General features: G+C 41.0%; 1 protein-coding gene across 1 annotated transcript in view; it reads left to right on the forward strand.

Moving 5' to 3' along the window:
- Positions 1-20,753, forward strand: part of fbn2b (fibrillin 2b) — a 70,138-nt gene that overhangs the window by 13,063 nt on the left and 36,322 nt on the right. Inside the window, exons 4-6 of the mRNA XM_062423929.1 lie at positions 1,311-1,406; positions 1,933-2,028; positions 19,306-19,503. Of these exons, the coding sequence (XP_062279913.1) occupies positions 1,311-1,406; positions 1,933-2,028; positions 19,306-19,503 (390 nt within the window). The remainder of the gene's footprint in view (positions 1-1,310; positions 1,407-1,932; positions 2,029-19,305; positions 19,504-20,753) is intronic.

Here is a 20,753-nt window from a genome sequence, read left to right on the forward strand (position 1 = left end):
TCAAAGTCTCATTTGACAAAGTCAGCTACAGGGAAGCTCAGTCATTTCCCCTCTACTGCTCAGTGCTGCATGCCAGAAAAGTTGAAGAAAGAAAGAGACATAAACAGACAGATAGAGAGAGAGAGAGAGAGAGAGAGAGAGAGAGAGAGAGAGAGAGAGAGAGAAGGAGAGAGAGAGAGAGAGAGAGAGAGAGAGAGAGAGAGAAAGAGAGAGAGAGAGACAAAGGGAGAGAGAGAGAGAGAGAGAGAGAGAGAGAGAGAGAGATAGAGAGAGTGGGAGAGAGAGAAGGGAGATAAAGAGAAAGAGGAAATTAATGTTGACCTTGCGATTAAGATATAGAAAGAAGAGCATGCAAGGCGCAGAGGGAAAAGGGAGAAGAGGAGGAAGGAAGAAAAATAAAAGCACAGGGAGACTAAAGGACAATAAAATATCCTCTTGAGCCTGAATGAAAGTAAAATGAGGATGCAAGGAAACAGTAAGAGAATACAGTCTACCGAGATCCAGCGCTGTAGGTGTCTTCTCCACTCTTGTGTTTGATAAAAGGCTGCCTCAGCTGAGAACTGCCTGCCTGCCTGCCAGGAACACCAATTAGTTTTCCTCATGAAAGCTGCGGCAACATGTTTGAAACTGTCAGATTGAAGATCTCACACTCTGGCATAGCAATCTGCCAGCCAGGAGAGTCTCGCTTCATATGTTAATAACTATACTACCACCAATGGTCTCGCTATTCAACGTTGTTCCCTCGCTCCCTCTTACATTTGCCCCTCTGTACATCCTGTTATGTTAGATTTTTTTCAATTGTGCCTAAATTCTATTTCTCCCTCTTTCTCAGTCCCCTCACCCAGCTTCTCTCTGCTTTTCAGCAAATTCCTGACTGACTGTAGCATACAGCTGGCTCGACTTATTGCCTACCCCCAGTCTGCTTGATTAGCTTTGGTTTCGGGGCCAGAGGGCCTTTGAACCTTGTCTGTTGATCTAAAGCTTCCAAAGAAACACCAGCGTTGTGCAAAGTCAATTGAAGTGGAAAAACCCTTTTAATGTGTTAAAGTGACCATACTTATTAAACGTTCAGTTTGGAAACAACTCTTTAAGTGCTTGTAGATTGGGTAATAGCATAATGAAGCTACCAGTCTATCGATTAAAACTAAACCTTTCCAATGAAGGAGTGATTTATTTAAAGCTATTATTAACGTTAACTTTCATCATTTTATTTATTTTGCTGTAATGTAAGAGCTTGGGTTTTTTGATGTAACATGGGACGTGAAGGCCATCACCCTTATTTCTGTCTCTTTTGTTTCCCTCCTCTACAGTTCAGTCCTGTAACGTCAGGTGTATGAATGGAGGCTCCTGCGCAGAGGACTCTTGCTCCTGCACGAAGGGCTACACAGGCAACCACTGTGGACAGCGTAAGTGCAAGTTGCTGCTGAGTCAGCACACCTGGGTTTGAATGTGTGTGTGGACTGCTATAGTACACTGTAGTTTTAAGGACCAATAATGGCACAGGGGTCATTATTGGTTCAGCTTGCATGTATAATAAGAAACACAATGCACTGGAACATACCAACATCCCTTTAATCTGTCATGTCATATATTTTTCCATTTCTAGCCCAAATACTGTGAGGTCGGACTGTTTAAAAAGAGTGGTACTATAGTTGTTTAAAGTTTGGATCAGGGTTAATTTAGTGAAGAGAGTTGATGCTATTGTCAAACGATTAATATCACCAGCAGAATTCCTCACATATGTTTGCAATAAAAAACAAAAAACTAATGTGTGTATGTGTTTATGATTCATGTGACTGGAAGGTGAAGTCATTTGAGGCTTAATGAAAGATGTCTGTTTATGAGAGGGAAAAAGAAAGAATGCAAATGTGATTTGTGTGCTCAGTGAAGTGTGTAATTTTGTGTGAATGACTTTCTGTTTGTCTCCTGTAGCTGTGTGTGAGAATGGTTGCCAGAACGGTGGGCGCTGCATTGGACCCAACAGATGTGCCTGCGTCTATGGTTTCACTGGCCCGCAGTGCGAGAGAGGTGAGAGCTCATCCTTTTTCTTATGTTAATGCAGTATGTTTTGCTGTGTTTTTTCAGCTCAGTTTGTATTGATATGAAAGGCTTGTTGGTGTTTGGTACTTTAGTAGGGAAACTGGAGGGTGCAGCAACAATGTACAGGGAAATTACAATGTTTTTATTTAGATAAGTATGGCAATAATTTGTCTTATCAGTTAAAACAATGTTATACTCACCAATTTCACAGACGAGATTTGAGGATACAGAGACAACTTAAAAGGGTTTATATAAAGGGTCATAGGGAAATATAAAGCGTCAGGTGACTAAACTCAGCTATTTTGCCATACCTTTGTGGGAAAGTCACTTTTCGTTTCACCTCAAAATCTGTGGTCTATATGATAATTGCTAAATTTGGCTAAAATGTGGTTGTTTTTACAACCTGTGTGACTGTGTCCCTTGTCCTGTTTGAAACTCAGTAAATAACTTGGTATTTAAAATGTTATGTTATGACCCGGCTCTTAGGCCACAAATTAAATCAAATTAAAGAACTAAAGGAAAAGCATGGGATGTGGATATCAGTAACGTCAGTGGTGTATGGTGTGCACGAGTATAAGATTTTTGTGTTTGTTGTAAACTGCGAAACAAAGGCAAAGGAATATCTTCAAATAGCATACTAAACCAAAAAAACAGATACCTGAAGGGGAAAGGCAGAGAGAGCTTCAGCAGCTGCTGCGTGGAGGAGTGGTAGACAGAGAGAGAGATGCACTGCAGCTAAGCTTAAGTAACTTAAAGTAACAAAAAGACAGACAGACACACAGCAATTCAAGATGACTTATCCCCTGCCCCCCAAGACAGGGTTCGAACAGGATCACTACAAACATTATTTTGAAATGTACACAATAATGCAATAGTGAGCGACATCTACCCATACCAGGAAATCTCTACATTACCCGCACTGCCTCATCACCCTCCACACACCTCAGAAACTGGATCCAGGAAGCAAATTAAGCACAGAGCAGAACCAGGCACTGACTGAAACCCTACATTTGGACTAAATTAATGCACTGTGGTAAGGGCCAAAGCATCTGCTAAAATATTATCTATGTCTGATATCCAACCAGTATACCTGGGGTCCGTTCCATAAAGCATGCTCAGAAAAGCTGGGCTTATTGTCGAACACCTGACTTGAATGAGCCTAACAAATGAGATCCGGCTAAAGCGGTTCCATAAAGGCAGATCCACGTTCGCATGATCAGACTAATTCAAGACAGACTAAAGTATCCGGGCAAATTGCGTGTGCACGCCATTCATTTACTTTTTAGACATTATTTTAAATGTACTAATCAGTAACCAATATCTGTTCAATATTTATGAGGCTATTATTCTGTCAGGGTAATTTAGATTCACTAAGCATATGCCTCAATGTCTCAATGTGAAATATCATGAACACATATGTGGGTTATGTGTGTGTATACAGTGGGAGAAATAAGTATTGAACGTGTCAACATTTATTTCAGTAAATATATAATAATATATATATATATTTCCAAAGAGGATATTCACATGAACATTTTCACCAGACTTTGGTATTAACTCAAGAAAATCCACAGATATAAAGAAATCAAAACATTAAAGTCCATAAATAAAGTTATGTGCAATAAAGTGGAATGACACAAGAAAAAAGTATTGAACACGCTAACTGAAATTTTATAAATACTTAGTGGCGAATCCTTTGTTTGTAATGAAAGCTTCAAGATGCTGTGATGTGATGTTCCCAGTATTTCATAGGCTTGTCCAAATGTTGCTTTAACCCTTACATACTGTTCAGGGTTAAAATTGACCCAGTTTTACATTTGAAAGCTGTAAACACACCCTTAAAACTTTTTAAAATGTATCCTGACATTTGATGACTCCTCCAAATGACCCAGAATAAACACAAATGCAGTTTTTGGCCCATATTTTTTAAAACATTAAAAAAAAATACTGCTACATTTTTCACATTTAATACAATTAATGTTCACTAAGTGTATAAAAATGGATTATAAACTCTCTCAGCTCTCTGAAAGCTTGTGACTGATGATGACATATTCATGAATAATTTGTTTGCAGAAATTTGGCAGAGATTAATTATGAAGGGATACTCTGGATGGTCTGAATATGAACAGTGTGTGATGGTTAAATGAGCTTCAACATGCCTTTTCCTCAGTAATGGAGTCTTACAGGGTGAGCACGCATAGAGGCCATGGCGGTGGAGTGCATTGCCTATTGTTTTCTCTTGATCAGTTGTACCTGCTGCGAAGGTCTTGGGGAAACTCTTTGCTTTTACCCATCGTGAGAAGTTTCACCTTGGTAACAAAGAAACCTTTTTATAGCTCATCAATATGTACTAACCCAGCTAATATTAACTTGCACAGAGAGAGGTAGAATTGCTGTCTAACTACTTACAGATTTCAGCTGGTTCCTTGCCTTGGTGTACTGCTTTTTCTTAGTGTGTTAAATACTTTTTTCCTGTGTCATTCCACTTTATTACACATAACTTTATTTATGGGCTTTAATGTTTTGATTTCTTTATATGTGTGGATTTCTTGAGTTAATACCAAAGTCTGGTAAGTCTGGTATCCTCATTGGAAATATATTTACTGAAAAAAATGTTTACGCGTTCAATATTTATTTCTCCCACTATATATTCATTTTTATATCCTGGCCTTTACATATTAGTATATATATAGTACATAATTTTTTCTTTCAGGTCAGTGTCATGGCTAAGCAGCAACTCAAGCTAAGCCTGACGATGTGGGCGTCCACACTGAGAACGATAATGTCCTGTAAACAGCGGTGTCAAGCACGCACTGCGCGCTCCAGCTGTGTCTGCAGCTAATTATTGATGAGCTGTTACTGCTGTAGTATGTTGTACGGAGACATAAAAAGAAAAGCAGAAGAGTTCAGAGGTGGGTGCTGATTCAATGTTTTGATAAGAAGTATTTCAGACACTAGTTGCTGTGATGTTTCAGTATTTACAGACCAAACTGACCCGCAGCAGATGTTAAAGTTCAGTGTGTAAAAGTGCACCGCTGCAGCAGTGACACACAGTATGAGCACAGATACGCTTACAAAGATCTGCTAACTTTGTTTTTTTTACATTATAATAGAGAACAAAGTTCCAGAATCTTTGTAATAATAAACACCTATCTAAAGAAATCACCTCTGTCATCCTGCTTCATTTACAGCGCGTCAGACCGTGGTGAGAGAGGAGCAAAGTCGCATTAAAATAAATAAATAAGAATTTTAATTGACAGTCAGCGTTTTTATCGTTCATCAAATCGCTCTGAAAGTGATTTCCAACGATATCATTCTCCTCTGTTGTTAACATTGTAGTTGTGGCATGGACTCCACCATCCGCTCAAATTAGAACAACATTTAAAACTACATTTATAGTTATCGTCATAGTTATTGTTCTCAGTGTGGACGGCCATTTAGCCTGATCGGGACCAGGTTAGTTTGCCAGCATAAGTTGCCGTGGTAACTGAGCTTGAGCTATGCTGGGATTGCTTTATGGAACCGGATCTGCTGAAAAAGGAGCCAGACTAACGAAATAAGCCTGGCCTATTTGGTAATCCTGCTTTATGGAACAGGACCCTGGAGCAACAGAGACCAGTGCGTCAGCCTCTCGTTAGGACAACACAACGAGTTCAAGAAGGTCAAGGGCTTGTGGTCTGTATAAACCACCACTGGCCTACCCCCTGTGCCAGTGTAAATCTCAATATATTGTAAGGCCTAAATCAGAGTGACAGCCTCCCTCTTGATCACAGTGTAGTTAAGCTGATAGGTATTGAATTTCCTTGAGTTGCAAACAGATCTATCAATGCCATCCTCACCTTCCTGCAACAAAACTACGCCATAACCCACATTGCTGGTCTACGTGGTGCTTGAAAGGATAATCCAGATGTCGTACAGCCAGAACCGGGGCTGAACACAGCAACATGGTTTTGAAATTCTGAAATTCCCCATGACACACAAATTTGGCCATACTTTTAAGCAGGTCAGTTAACGGTGCAACCATGGTGGAAAAGTTCCTGCAAAAACCACAGTAATAGCCACCAAGGCCCAGAAAGCAGATCAGATCTTTCTTAGTGGTCGGGAGAAGCTAATTCCTCCACTGCCCGCACTTTTTCACACACAGGACGCACCTGACCCTGCTCGACCACTCTGCCAAGATACGTCACTGTCGTCTTGGCAAACTCATACATGCCTGATTGACAGTGAGATGCGTCTCAGCCAAGTGATCAAACAGAGCCCTGTCACTGTTAATCGCCGTCCAAACAGACCATGCACCCCTCCAACCCTGAGACAACCATGTTTAGACATTGGAACGTTGCCAGCGCATTCCTAAGCCCGAAACTCATGACTATATACTCATACAGCCCAGACAGAGTAATGAAAGCTGAGATTTCACATGCTTGTGCACAAAATCGGACCTGCCAATACCCTTTCAACAAATCAAGTTTACTTACAAACCTTGCAGGAACCACTTGATCTTTAAGTTCTCCATGTGCAACAGCGAAGAAGAATCAGGCTTTTCCCAGAAGCCCCTACATGCAGTTCAGTAGCCTCAGTCACAGCACAGGAGTAATATGGCTTCAACAAATTTATATGACACAGATGAGTAGCTTTTCTTCAGTCAGGAGTTGCAGTGACATAATTCTGTTGAGACAGTTCATTCACAATAGAGTAAGGACCCACAAATGTTTTACCTGAAACAGAGACCCCAAATTAAAGAAACCTAAATCTGAAAAACCTGATCTCCAGGACTAAAGTTACGATGCTCTGTGATCATGAAGTTCTCTTATTTTTGATTGTACATTTGCCAATTTCTCACTTATTTTACTAACTCACCTGCTGCGTAAAGGCGCTTCCTAAACCCATACAAATAATCTTAAAGATTTATAGGCAGGTCAGCCTCTTTCCAATCTGCTTGTAAAACTGCAAATGGTATGTGCACAGTGTGACCAAACAAGAGGCCGTCTGGGCTGAACCCATGCTCTCCTATATTACCCACCATGGCCAACCATCTTTCCAGTCTCAGTCCATCTATATACAGTAGGCAATCAACAGAGATTACAGCATCTGGTGAATCTGCTCCAACACACCTTGACTCTGTCCTTGGTATGTGTGTTCTGCTCTTAAAACATGCAAGAAGTGAAATTAAAACCTTGACTTCTCTGTACAACTTAAAGAATGCCAAAATATAAATGAACAGGGTTTGCATCTTCACTACAGACTTTATAGTTATTGTACAAAAAGCAGCAGGATACCTTGTGCTCTGACACACCACAGTCAACAAATATATGCTTTCAGCCTCACAGTGAGGGAGAGGGCCCACACAGTCTATGATCAAATGGTTTGAAGGCTTACCAAATGCTTGAACTGGCACCAGGCTTAATGTTCTGGTTTGGCTTCCCTGTAAGTTGACAGACACGTTCTGATCCCAAGACATTTCAAAACAACGTCTCCGAATTTACTAAATTGCTTCACCAACAAAGTCACCATCACAGGGAACCCACTTTGTCACCAGTAGGTTTCTCTGAACAAAGTAACCATGAACAACGTCTGTTTATTTTTCAACTGGCTAAGCCTCATCCTACAAAGCAGACATAGATGGATCAGCCTTCTGACTCTTCACCCAATTCTTCAGCCAAAACAGATGGAGGAAGATCAGTCAGTTAAACCATATGGTGTGCCGGCACCATACCTTTACTGCACCCCAAACAGGTGGGTCAGGAGTCGGGACTTTACGGCTCTGTACATGCGTCATGGCACAAACTGGAAAAACCCCTGGCAATTCCAGACTTCTCTCATCCAGCTTCCCAGATGCTTGCGGCTTGGAATTAACCACAGGAGATGGCGGCACATTGGCCCCCACAGCCCCTGCCAGCCAGGCCGTTGCCCAAAATCACCACATCATTAAGTGGCAACAGGGCATTGTTCCTGTCGAGGAACCAACTTACAATCCAGCACAATATAATGGCACAGCGCAGGAATTTAATCAAGCGCCATACCCTTCATCTGTACAAAATACCCTATTTCTGTAGCTGTGAAAAAGCACTGACTCCACAGTGAGTGGTTAGCACCTGTGCCACCTTATTTTATCAATACCAACCAATGACACCACAGCCTCAGTGATGAATGACTTAAAACTTGAACCAGCACTTCTCCACACATGCTGGTCTTGTTTCCAAAACTATAGAGCAGAATGGAGTGGTGATGGCTAATGGTGCTTATTAAGGTTGGCCCTAACCCTTAACCAAAGCATTGAGGGATAGCATTTCTTAACTGTTCTAGCACAATCAGCTCACAAAGAATGTCAACTTTCGCAGCTGCTTATCGCCCTTTATTCTATTCCTGAATTTCTGGGGATATGTTTCAGGGAGCAACTTGCACGCTTTTAATACAGCTGATTTCACCGTATCACAATCCAACTCATCCCCAGCACATTAAGCTGGATACGCCTCCTGAGCTTTCCAGATGACAATGCACTGAAGCACCAGTACGCTGTCTGAATCTGGCCAATTTTTTGCATCTGAAACACATTCAAAAAGAGTAAAAAGGGTGATCAGGGTGTAGCTCATTGCATTTTAGTACCATACGCAAGTGAGCCACCACATTAACAGCACCTGGTTCAGAGCCATTAGAAGCAGTATCCTTCATGCTTAACCCCATGGAAGAAAGTTTGCCCACTCTGATTAATTTAAATTATTTTTTTTGCTGAATTTTCTAAAACTCAAATTGCTTCTAAAACGCAAGTTGGTTCTCCAGTTTCACCAACTCAAGCTGATTCTCACTGTCCTCCTTTTAGTTCATGTCCACATTTAACCATAACTTTTCTTGCTCAAACTGCATAGCTTACAACTCTTTCCTTTGCCCGAAATCAAACCAGCAGCTGACACATATATTGGCAGGGGCACTGACTCCGCCACAACCGGACACAACTCACTTTTCTTCAATGTAACTCAAACAAAGATAACAAATCTAATTTCTAATATCATCCTTACACTTTTTCCCTACAACAAAAATGCCATGATGGTCAGCTATTTGCACTAGCTGCTCCTTTTGTACAGCCATTTACAAATGTCACCATAGGCAAATCAAGAAACCCAGACAAAGAAGCCATAATTACAAACTACTGATATTGATTTACTTCCAAACAATCACTTTCCCCCTAACTGCCTAACCAAAAACCTTACTAAAAACTCTCCCCTAATCTTCATGTGGCTTGCGGCAGGTATTGAAGCACTGAAAACCAGCTGACTTGTAAAGCGACCTGCAAGCAGGCAAACCCACAAAATCATGCATGTGCCCCAGAGACAGCTGTCTGAAAACAAATGATATCAACCACATTTCACCACTTTACAAAAAAACCCCAAACCAAAACAAAACAAGAAAACCAAACAAAGAAACCCCCCAAAAAGGGCCAAACGGGGAAAACACTGTCTCTAGTGAATCAGGACAGTAAAACATACTTTCTAAATGGTACACAACGATCCCACACCAGATCAGAAACTAATGCTTCCAGAGGGGGAAAAAACCCATCTCCAAAAAAACAAAACAAAAAAACCCCCAGAAACCAGAGACTTATCAGATCTGCTTTGGTAAACAAAGTACACAGCCAAAACCAGCCTGCAGCTGGACCAAATCACCTAATAAACTGTGCAATGCACCCAATTGCTACCCAATGTACAACCAAACCTTTTAACAAAACCATCTAAATTGACAATCCACCAAATTTGTTATGACCCTGCCACAACAACGAGCACACCATGATAACGTTTAAACAAAATATATCTTATTAAATCCTGAATAAACAACTAGAGGTAAAGCATGGGTTGTGGATATCAGTAACATCAGTAGTGTATGGTGTGCATGAGTTTAAGATGTGTGTGTCTTGTAAGGTGAAAAACAAAGGCATAAAAATAACTTAAAATAGCAAACTAAACCAAACAAATGGGTGTCTGCAGGAGAAAGAGAGCTGCAGCAGTTAACATGTGGCAGACAGAGAGAAGCACTGCAACTAGGCTTAAACAAGAGGCTCCCAGGTGTTCCAGGTTACCTTATGATCCACCTGCAGGGTGAACAAAAAGACAGGTGAAGCACACAGCAATGCAAGATGACCCCTGAGTCATCTTGCATGATAATGGACACTACCACTGTATGAAAATAGCTCAGATTTTCTTAAAGTCTTCTTTGAATGGAATCTGATTGTTTACAGACTACAAAATAGCCTTAATCACGTTTTGCACTCAAAGGTTTTGGAGGAGTGGCAGACCATGGTGGGATCCTGCCTTTTTTTTTATCAATGCATTCCCTGCCCACGCATACACAAGTGTTGAGGGAAATATTGAACCAGGAAGGCATTGATGTTGCCATGTGGTCATGATTGGTGTTCCTATCATCCCAGACTTGCTTTTTTAATTCATTAGTTCAGTGCTTGGTGAGCTTTCAGGCTCCTCTAACGCTGATGACTTCATACAGTTAGCTCAGACAGGCAGTGGGTGTTCGTCTCCTGAGCCTTGAACAGAAGCCTCTGGTATGTGTGTGGTGGGAAGTGATGGCAGGGTGTTGGGAGTGGGGGGTGCAGTCTCCTGACAGATGAAAAAAAAGTATGATTTGATGGCTGCACTTAATTTCTGCTCACCTCAATTCACCTTTCAGAGTAGGAGAATAATCTTAAACGTATAGACCCTCTACATTACCTTTCGTTGACCTTTACCTTCTGCCTCTTTTCCTCCCCTCCTGCTGTGACCTGCATTGAGGAAGAGGAAAGTGCATGGGCTGTAATTTTACTATCTCATTCATCTCCGCATTTCTTCCGCATTTCTTATTCCTACCTATGCACTTACCCTGCCTCCCATTCTTCCTCATCTTTGTTTCTCCAGTGTTCTTCTGTGCTGCTCTCCTGTTTTCCTCCCTATAACTTTGGCTACAACTTCATCAAATTCTATAACTTTTCTAGCCATCATCCCTTATCTCATTTCTCCATGAAACTCCAGGGTCTCGTTTTCTTGGAAAATACAACATTTAGGGGGTTGAGTCTGTCAGAGGGAGCTTTAAAGACATCTGGCAATAAATGCTCCCCCTCCCCCCTCATCCCCACAGGACTGACAGAATAGACTTTCTTTGTGTAGTGGTCATGGACATTTCCTGATGAGGAGTGGAGCAAGGTAGGGAAGCAGAGGGAGAGAGGGAGAAAGAGAAAGATGGAGGGGAGGAAGAAGGCAGGGCCAGGGTGAAAATGAAAATGACTCCCCAGCTGTGTACACAAAGCCTGGTGGAGGCAAATACAAACACTTTGCTGGAGGATAGGGGGAGACTGCTGGACCTGTGGGTAGTCACAAGGGAAACGCTTTATTTGTGTGTGTGTTTTAGTGCCAAATATCCCTTAGAGAGAGAAGGGGGATGGACTAAACTTTAAACATTAACTGCATGATTAATTGAGACTCATAGCCGTGACTAGATGTGAAATTGACCAGCATGTAATGGATATAAAAATTCAACGTCAACAATTCTTTATTTTTTTTATTCAGCTGCTTTAGTTGCTTAATCTTTTTCTGTATCTTGGTAAATAGTAATTTCCCCTCAATTTGACAAAAAAATGTTCAGTAGAATTGTTTACAACATGCTACCCTCCAAAAAAGCTTAATATTCTCTGAGATATTCAATAATTTGGATGCATGACGAGTACATTTTTAAAATATTGGGTTTGGCCTTAAAATGGATGAAGGGCCACTTGCGTAACCTTTGGTGCTGTTACAGCTCTGTTTTGTATTGTGGTTTGAGAATTTGTGTGAGTGAGGCCATGAGTCAGTAGATTCACTTTGTGATTCAGTGAGAAGACGATGAAGTGTGATTATGAAGGCGGTGAAAGTCAACCAATATGAGTGAACTGGGTATGTGGGACGGAGTCATGGGAAACCCCAGTGTGTGTTAGCGTATGTCTGGAGTGTGTGTGCACGTGCCTGAGGTTTACTGACTTTAGTCAGAGTTAGCATTACTGTAGTAGAGTAAGGAACATTTTCACCATCCATACTATGATTACTTTTGCATTGTGCAACAGCTGTATGTGTGTCATGCTTGTTTCTGTTGTGTATGTGCATGCATATATACTGCACTCACTGTATATGCAACACTGAACATGCATGTACAGTAACAAGGAGTGGTGCTAATGTGTGTCCACAGAGCTTTGGCTAGTTAAACCTCTGCTCCAACACTGCTCAGTCCAGTCTGTCTCAGTGAATCTATACAGCCTCTGTGGTCAGTCCTGTTCCCATCCTGCAGCCCAGTCCAGCCCAAATAAATCAGTAATCTCCGTGGAGAAATTTTGCCCCCCAGCAGGCATTGACGTCAAGAGCATTTTGCTGGAATTGTAGGAAGTTGTGCTATTTCTGCTCTATTGACTCTGGATAAGAGTGGACAGAACATGGCGGGACAGGATGGCTGTGCTAGTGGAGGGTGGGTCTCAGGGGCAGGCACAGGTCACTCTGTGGAAAATATTCCCAATGACAATTTAGTATTGAGTCAGCCAGTTTGGAGCCTTGCTAAATTTGATCTACAGCGGGTCTATAAATTACTAATGCAGCAGGACATTGCCTCATAATGTAGACCCCATATGTGTGTTTTCCATATGCAGAAATTTCTGCTGCAAGACACACAATGAACCTCACAAAGGAGCAAATATCAATTGCAAGTTAGAAACTGGCCGACAGGGTTTTAAAACCCAGCAACACTGTGTTTTGTCTTGAAATGTGTCTCACTTGCTGGACTGCTAACATAATGAACAATGTGTTTAATCCAGATGCTATGTTGATTGTATGTTCTGAATTAAATCATCATATTATGTATTAAGTGTAATTAAGAACATCACATTTTACATGCTGTTTTTAGGGTCAGCATTTCATGGGGGCACTAAATTTTGATGATCCATCTCATAAACAAAAAGTGGAGGAAATTGCTCTGCAGTGTCCAAGCCAAATTTAGAGGCTCTGGTTTGTTCAAAATCAATACTTGACTAGCCTCATGGGAGAGTGATGAAGGGCGTCTTTGATTTCGCTCTGATGAAAATGGGCTGATTAACTCACGCTGGAGTTTAAAAAAGCACTACAAAGACTTCCCCTTCACTGAATAAGTAACATGTCCCATGAGTGGTAGTTGTTGATGGAGCCTGGAGCCCACTTGCCCGACTGTGTTTTTGCCTGGCTGTGTCTGCATTCAATAGAGTCTGCATTATTGTTCCACTGCTGGACAGTATTGTGACGGGAAGTTTCTCAAAACAGACGAAAATAGCTGTACAAGTCAAGATAGCTTTTACAGTACAATGGGTGAGAGATGTAGAGACAATGACAGCGGAGCGGCTTGATGTCACAAGATATGACATCATAATTTCAACAAGTGTACATATATATACGTATATATTTTATGCAGTTTTTTCCATGTAGTCTTGTGTGTTCTGTGTAGTTACTCTCATACATAGCAGTTAGCGGGAGGCTTCAGACTTTCAGATCTTAGTAGATTGCTGAGGGCTTATCTTTCCCATTGCCATTCTCCCACAGTTGTTATCCCCCTGCATGTGTGCATGTGTGCAATGTGTGTGTTTGTGCTGTGTTAAACATTTAGTCACGTTTGGGTTACTGCTTTTGGTGTGGAAAGAAATGAAAGGAGCAGACTCCTCGAGGAATGATTAGGGTTAAAGGAAAAGGGAGATTTCAAGCCTGTTGATAATGGCTTTGATAAGGCCAACAGAACCTGCTATGGTTGGCCGTAATGAAGATAAACCCCCCAAACACATGTAGACACACACACACACACACACACACACACACACACACACACACACACACACACACACACACACACACACACACACACACACACACACACACACACACACACACACATGCATAAACCAACAGGCCCACACATTTGAATCATTTATTTATATCCACATCAGCAGAGGGACACATGGACACAAACAATGAGATACAATCAGAAATTCCACAAGACCCACCAGACATATGCTCAGTCTGCACACACAAACATTATATGAACGCACACGCACACGCACACATACACACACACGCACACACACATACACACACACACACACACACACACACACACACACACACACACACACACACACACACACACACACACACACACACACACACACACACACACACACACACACACTCAAAGTATTGTTTCCATCACTTCAGAGACTTCAGAGACTTACCCTGAACATGACCAGCACATGCCATGCCTAACCCATATCCGTAGCCGTACCCTAATTCTAAATTCCCTAAATTTGCCTGAACTTTAAACCAAGTCTTCACCTTTAAAATTAACGATTTACATTGACAAACTTTCTTTTGTCCCCATAAGGGAAGTGAGTCACCAAACCATGAGAAATACCCGATCCACACTCCCACTAACACGCACAGAGGATAATTAGAGTCTCAACAGGTGTGTAACAGCATTACGTTTAGGCATAGAGTAAATCTTCCAGCTGTATAAAGTCTAGATAGGACATCCGGTTTGAAAACACATGCTTACACACACATTCACACACAGAGGCTAGTGTATATACATATTTCTTCTCTTTATTCATTTGACTTGTTGGCCCCTTGTCACAGGAAAGTATGTATAAATGATAATGGCTTCATTTCCATGTAATCAACTCATATTTCACATTTCTTATCTTCCCAGACCTGCTCTCCTGGGAGTTTTATAAATACTTCAGCTGTTATTAATGAGTCTGAGATGGGATTTTTCCTCTTGTCCCGTGCAAATTCTCTTCCCATTATTTTTCCTACTACCACTCAGGTCAATGCTCTGGTCCCATCTTCCCAACCCCACAGCTGGACAAGGTTGATGGGAAACTGTTTTCCCAGAAAGCTCCACGTTTCAGACAGAGTTGAATATTTTCTCACCTCAGCCTTTACAGTATTTTATCTTCCTTTAATCTGACTTTCGTCAGAGCAAAGAGTAACAGGCTCTGATGATTGATCAAGTTTTTCTGCAATATCAGATTCCTGTGTGTGGTTGGCTTGACTACAAAGGTATAATTTATATGTGAAAGGGTCAGATCCCATTAACATTGCCTGATATGACTGGATGGCTAATTTGTGTGGACTGATCTAGGTGAAAGGTCACAAGTGCATCGGCAGCTTTGAGCAAACTTGGGCTTGGTTACAAATGGCAATGGTTCCTGGAAACTTTTATTAGAAGTTCTGATGTTTATAAAATAAAAGAGTTGTAAACTTGTAAGAATGAGGAGAATCCATTAAATCTAGCACAAAGAGGACATGTTCTCATTATCAGAGGAAAAGAACCTCATTCATTGTTATGTTTGCTGGATGTCACAGAAAAGAGGTTGTGAATGAAACCAGAGATGTCTGGATGAGAGAGAGAGGGTACTGTGGATTTAGTAGTGGAGAGAGGATAGAGGAGACGATCTGGTGAGTGTTTTTGATCTATTCAGCCATTGGGAAACTAATGAGACAAAATTGCTTCCGTTGTCTGCTGGACCACGTCAGGATGTTGGATTGCTCACTTGTCTTAAACTGCTCGTGCCCATGCTCACACGTGTCCTCTGAATTTACATACATACATACGTACATACATAAACATCCAGATGTGAACACTGTCATGCTCTGACACATATGTTAACCTATGGACCGAAACCTACATGCATGAAATTTATCTCTTGTCCCTCCACAATCAAACTTATGCACAAGAAAAACAAAAACCTGAACATATGGAGTACAAACGTTGACTCACATTGATTGGGAAACAGGCGCTGTTTGTTATTTTGTACTTTTAAAGAAAGCTCCAGTCTTTTGTTTGGCTCAGTGCTGAAGCTCAGACAGATGCTGTTTTTTTCCTTTAGGCATTTGTATGTAGACAGACAAGTATGCATTCTTGTATATACTGTATGTGCACAAGAGGGAAGAGTGTTGCAGTGTTGAGAAAGCATATGTATGCATATATACTTAATCAAGCACGCACGCATACACTGCTGCTGGGATGATTAGAGTATGGGAGAGTCCAGTCTCCTCTTAGATGGAACTTTGTTGGACTTTTTTTCTTAAAAGCTAAGACTTGAGACAGGAAACGCCATGAATTTTTTGTTCTATTGTTTTCCCTCTTATTTTTTCCATTTTCTTCTTCACTCTTTTTTTCTAATTTTTTTCCCCATTTGAGTCTATTTTGTCAGTCAACATGTTCCAGAATTAGACTAGAAATATGCATAATAGTCTAGTATAGGTAGTGTCATTATAATAGTCTAGTTTAAAGAATAAGTGTGGAAATATAGACATAGCTTATTCCTCTGTGTCATAGATCTCCATTACTGTCCCAAAAGTATTAAACTACTACACTAGCACACCAAACATCGACTGTATTAATCCATAGCTGATAATAGTCCCCATCAAATGCACTATTTACTCCTGCTGTACTAATGTTAGCTAAAAACAGTGGCCAGCAATTTTAGGGATTTAGCTCATTTAAAAATTGAAACTATAAAGTTGTGACCTGTTTTAAAAACATTTTACTCTGGGAATAAATGGGCTTGGTGCTGAGTGCAACAGACAAGGTAGTGAGGTTAGAAAATATTTAGAGATGGACTGACACTGTGTTATCTTTGGTCCTTTTTGTGGGATTTGCTAACAATGAGAAAAACTTCAGAAAAATATACTACACCAACAGACTTATTCTTTAAAGAGGATGGAAGGGATTACTTTCTGTATTGTGTACACTGTACAGATGTGTATATGTGTAATTTGTTGTATTTGAGCTTAGAATATGAATAGACATATTTGGCTTATAAGGAGACAGCTCCACTCGGCCAAACAGTCCTCATGAAGATGCAAGATCAAATGGCTGATAGGCAGGCAAGGAGAGAGTGGAGGACAGACAGGCAGGAAGTCCCAAAGTGGGCAAAGAGAAATAAAGACAGATGGATGAGAAGGAGAACTGGCGTGAGCCCCAACCTGCACTCTGCATGCTCAGTTTGACCTACTTTCTTTTCTTTTTCTTTCTTTCTGCGCCTCCTACTCTTTGCCCCATTCTCTGTGATCCCCTTTTATGTAGCACAAGGAACCAATAAGGGCAATAAGTCTGGGGAAGGACTCCCACCAAACACCACCACTGATCCCTATCTTTCCATCTCATTTTGTCCTTCAGACCTTTCTCCTTCTCTACAACTCACTGTCACAGCATTGGCTAGCCAACCATGCAGCTTTTCTTTCATCTGCACTGCAAAAATCTAACAATCTACTTTTAAAATGAATGCTATATTAACTTTGGCGCCATGTAGTGAGCTTAATAAGGCTTTCTCCCAGAAGGGAAGCCATCATTAGGCTGTATGTGATTGAAAGAACGAACATCATATTGCTGAAATGGTTTCAGCATGAGGTCATTGTGTCTGATTTGTGAAGTGCATTAACAAGATTATGCCAATTTTCACTGGAAAACAGCAGTGCGAGGAGGTCAGATGATCAAGGATATTTTGTTCTCATAAGGATACAACATCTGTTTGAATGTGTGTGTGTGTGTGTGTATGTGTGTGTGTGTGTGTGCGCACTGTATGTGTATTTACTTTATTTATCTTCACTGTTGTCACTATCCTCATCAGTTTGTACCACTCTTTTCATTCATAGTGAAACTCAAAATGCTACACTATTATTAACACAGAACACACAACATAAAGAAAAATAGAAATAAGAGTCAATATGAAAAAGTCTTCCTGAATAGAAAGGTTTTTTAGGCCTCTTTAAAAGGAGTCTAGCGTCTATGCTGCCCTCAAATTGATAGGCTGTTCCATAAGCGTGGTGCAGCAGAGCAGAAGGCTCCGTCCCCCCAGGGTGTGGAGCTTAGTACTGGGGGCTTATGGCAAGCGGTTTGCCATAAGCAGTGTAGTAGTGTATCCAGTGTATCAGTGTATCCAGTGTAGCTATTTAATAGCTACACTGGATATGTATTGCAGATATCCGTAATTCAATTCTTCCTGGTCAAAATGAACATTTCAGATATTCACAGTGACATTTTTCCCATCCACAATTGTAATTTCAGATATCCACAACATCATTCTTCCTGGGATGAATGACATCAGCTTTGCCATTCATGTGTATTGGGCTTTCAGTTTCAGATATCCACAGTTACATTTTTGATATCCAGAATGGATATGGATATGGATTTTTGCTAGGAACCAGTATGAGGTTGATGTGAATTTGTATATGAGTAGCAGGACTACTTTGTAGTCAGTCCTGAAGGAGATGGGAAGCCTCTCATGGGGATCCTGGCAGAATCCTGAATGTACTGGAACCACTGGATGCTCCTGCCAGGGATCCTTGTGTAGATCACATTGCAGTAGGAGATAAAGGCATGAAGAAAGTTCCTCTTCATCTGATAGAGATAGAGAGAGAGAGGGGCGGAGTTTTACACATCTGTCTGGCTTCCAGGAGGCATTTGTGTTACTTTTGTATTATTAGCAGCATGTGTTGTGTGAGGAAGTTGTTGTTGCTTTGTATATGCAAAGTCAGACAAAAGTGCATTGTCCTAAAGATGACATGCAGATGCATTAAAATTCAAGCCAATGATTGTCATGGGATGATTGTTACTGACAACTATGCTGCCATTAACTGGTGATACTGTCACATCTTTGGAAACAGAAACAACCACTGTTCAGAGCTTAGTTAAAGCACTGGAATGTGCTTCAGTATCTCAATCCAACTTATTAACCTATTATCACTGAGACTAAATGCGTAGCGGTCATTCCAATCCTATTGCTAAGTTCCTGCTGAAAGGAACAATATAGATGTGTTCTGCAGTTTAATCTGAGCAGATTTAATAGGTTATTGCTTTAAATCACGTGCACTGACAGGGTAAGTTGTGCAGCTACCAACGCTCATATTGTTTGTCTCATGTCCTGGTAAAACCTGCTACTTGTAAATGCTTTTCATTGTAAGCCGATTGTTGATCCAAAGACTAAACACTGAAAACAGTGAAACTGAGGAAGTGTTTAAAAGTCCAGTGAGTCATGTCTCTAAAATCATCTTCTAATGCTGTGCCAAAGATCACTGACTCACTTAGTTAAATAAGACGACATTGCTCATCTACTTACTGGTTTCTGGTTTCATTTAAAGTTGTGCCAGATGTGTTCAAGGAAATGAATCATTGTTTTATCGTTTAATCAATCAAATGTTAAAACAGCCTGTAACTAACAAAGGATTTTTGCTTTTCTCTACACAGACTACAGGACTGGGCCATGTTTCACGCAGGTGAACAACCAGATGTGTCAGGGCCAGCTCAGTGGAATCGTCTGCACCAAGACCCTTTGCTGCGCTACCATTGGACGAGCATGGGGCCACCCCTGCGAGCAGTGCCCAGCCCAGCCACACCCCTGCAGACGAGGCTTCATCCCCAACATTCGCACTGGTGCCTGTCAAGGTCAGATGGGAACATATACAGAACTTTCATTCTGGCCCTCTCTCTCTGTCTTGCCTGTACACACACTCGGTGGATCTTTCTAACTTCTTTTTAACAGTAACAAAGGAGCACAGGCACACCTGTGTGCGTGACGAAAGAGGACACGCACACAGTAATAACACACACAAACACACAGTGACATCCACACAAACACTGTAACCATTACTTTATCTATCATCATCTCAGCTGCAATTCCTGCCTACAACATCCTCGAACTAGTGATAACAACACTGAGGGGTGTTTACATGTACACAGTAGGCTGGATTTGTGCTTGTATTTTCCTGTTAAGGTCTTGCTTAGCAGAAGATGTGTACCTGCATCTCCATCCCTGCAAACACTGTAAACAGTGAATACGTTTTGGTTTCCCAGAATGTATTTATCAGTATGTCAGTAAGTATCAGCACAACCCAGTTATCAAGTTTCTAATTGTGAACCTTGGGTTAACAAAACATTCACAGTGCATCCTGTTACAGAATATTAATGTACAAGTAATTTTTCAAGACTTATTGAAACAGCTATTAGAAAGTATTTTCTGTCTTTTTCCAGATGCTTAAAGCATCAGTGTTACTGATAATGTAAAGCTGATCATAATTTAACAGATAAAGCATATACACAGAAACAAAATCAACTATCTCAGACTAAATAGATAAAAAAAGTGAGATATGAGCATTATAAGAAAGAGAGAGAATGAGGGAAATATGAACTGAGATTCACCTTCCTTCATCAACATTCCTGATGCCGATGTCCCAGAACCCCCTCAGACTAGACCAGACTCTCTCTCTGCATGCCTCTCTAATAACTTATGGCCCTGACCAGACTATGCAATAAGGCTGCATCAATATATGACACATGTGGAGGTCATGTCCCCTGTTAAATGAGCTCAGCTAGACCCTTTCTTGCCTCCATTGAGCCCCTCTCACACGGACACACCCAGCACCACCCTGGGCAGATTGTGATGGTTGATGTCTAGCTGAAATCATCACAGAGGGAGACTGTGTTTTTGTCTGAAGGATTGTATGCTCAAAAGCACCTGGCTACACTTCAACAGTATCAGAGCCATGGCTACTTTTGAGGACATTAAGTTCATTATTTTCTTGTGGGATTTGGGGGATTTTTGCAAACTCAAGTGTGTGTAATAGAAAGTTACACATTGTGGGCCTATATCCATATTTCCAGACTCAATTGGCTTTTACTTTACAGCACAATCTCAA

The sequence above is a fragment of the Scomber scombrus genome, chromosome 8, assembly GCF_963691925.1.
Source record: "Scomber scombrus chromosome 8, fScoSco1.1, whole genome shotgun sequence".
NCBI classification, from domain to species: Eukaryota; Metazoa; Chordata; class Actinopteri; order Scombriformes; family Scombridae; genus Scomber; species Scomber scombrus.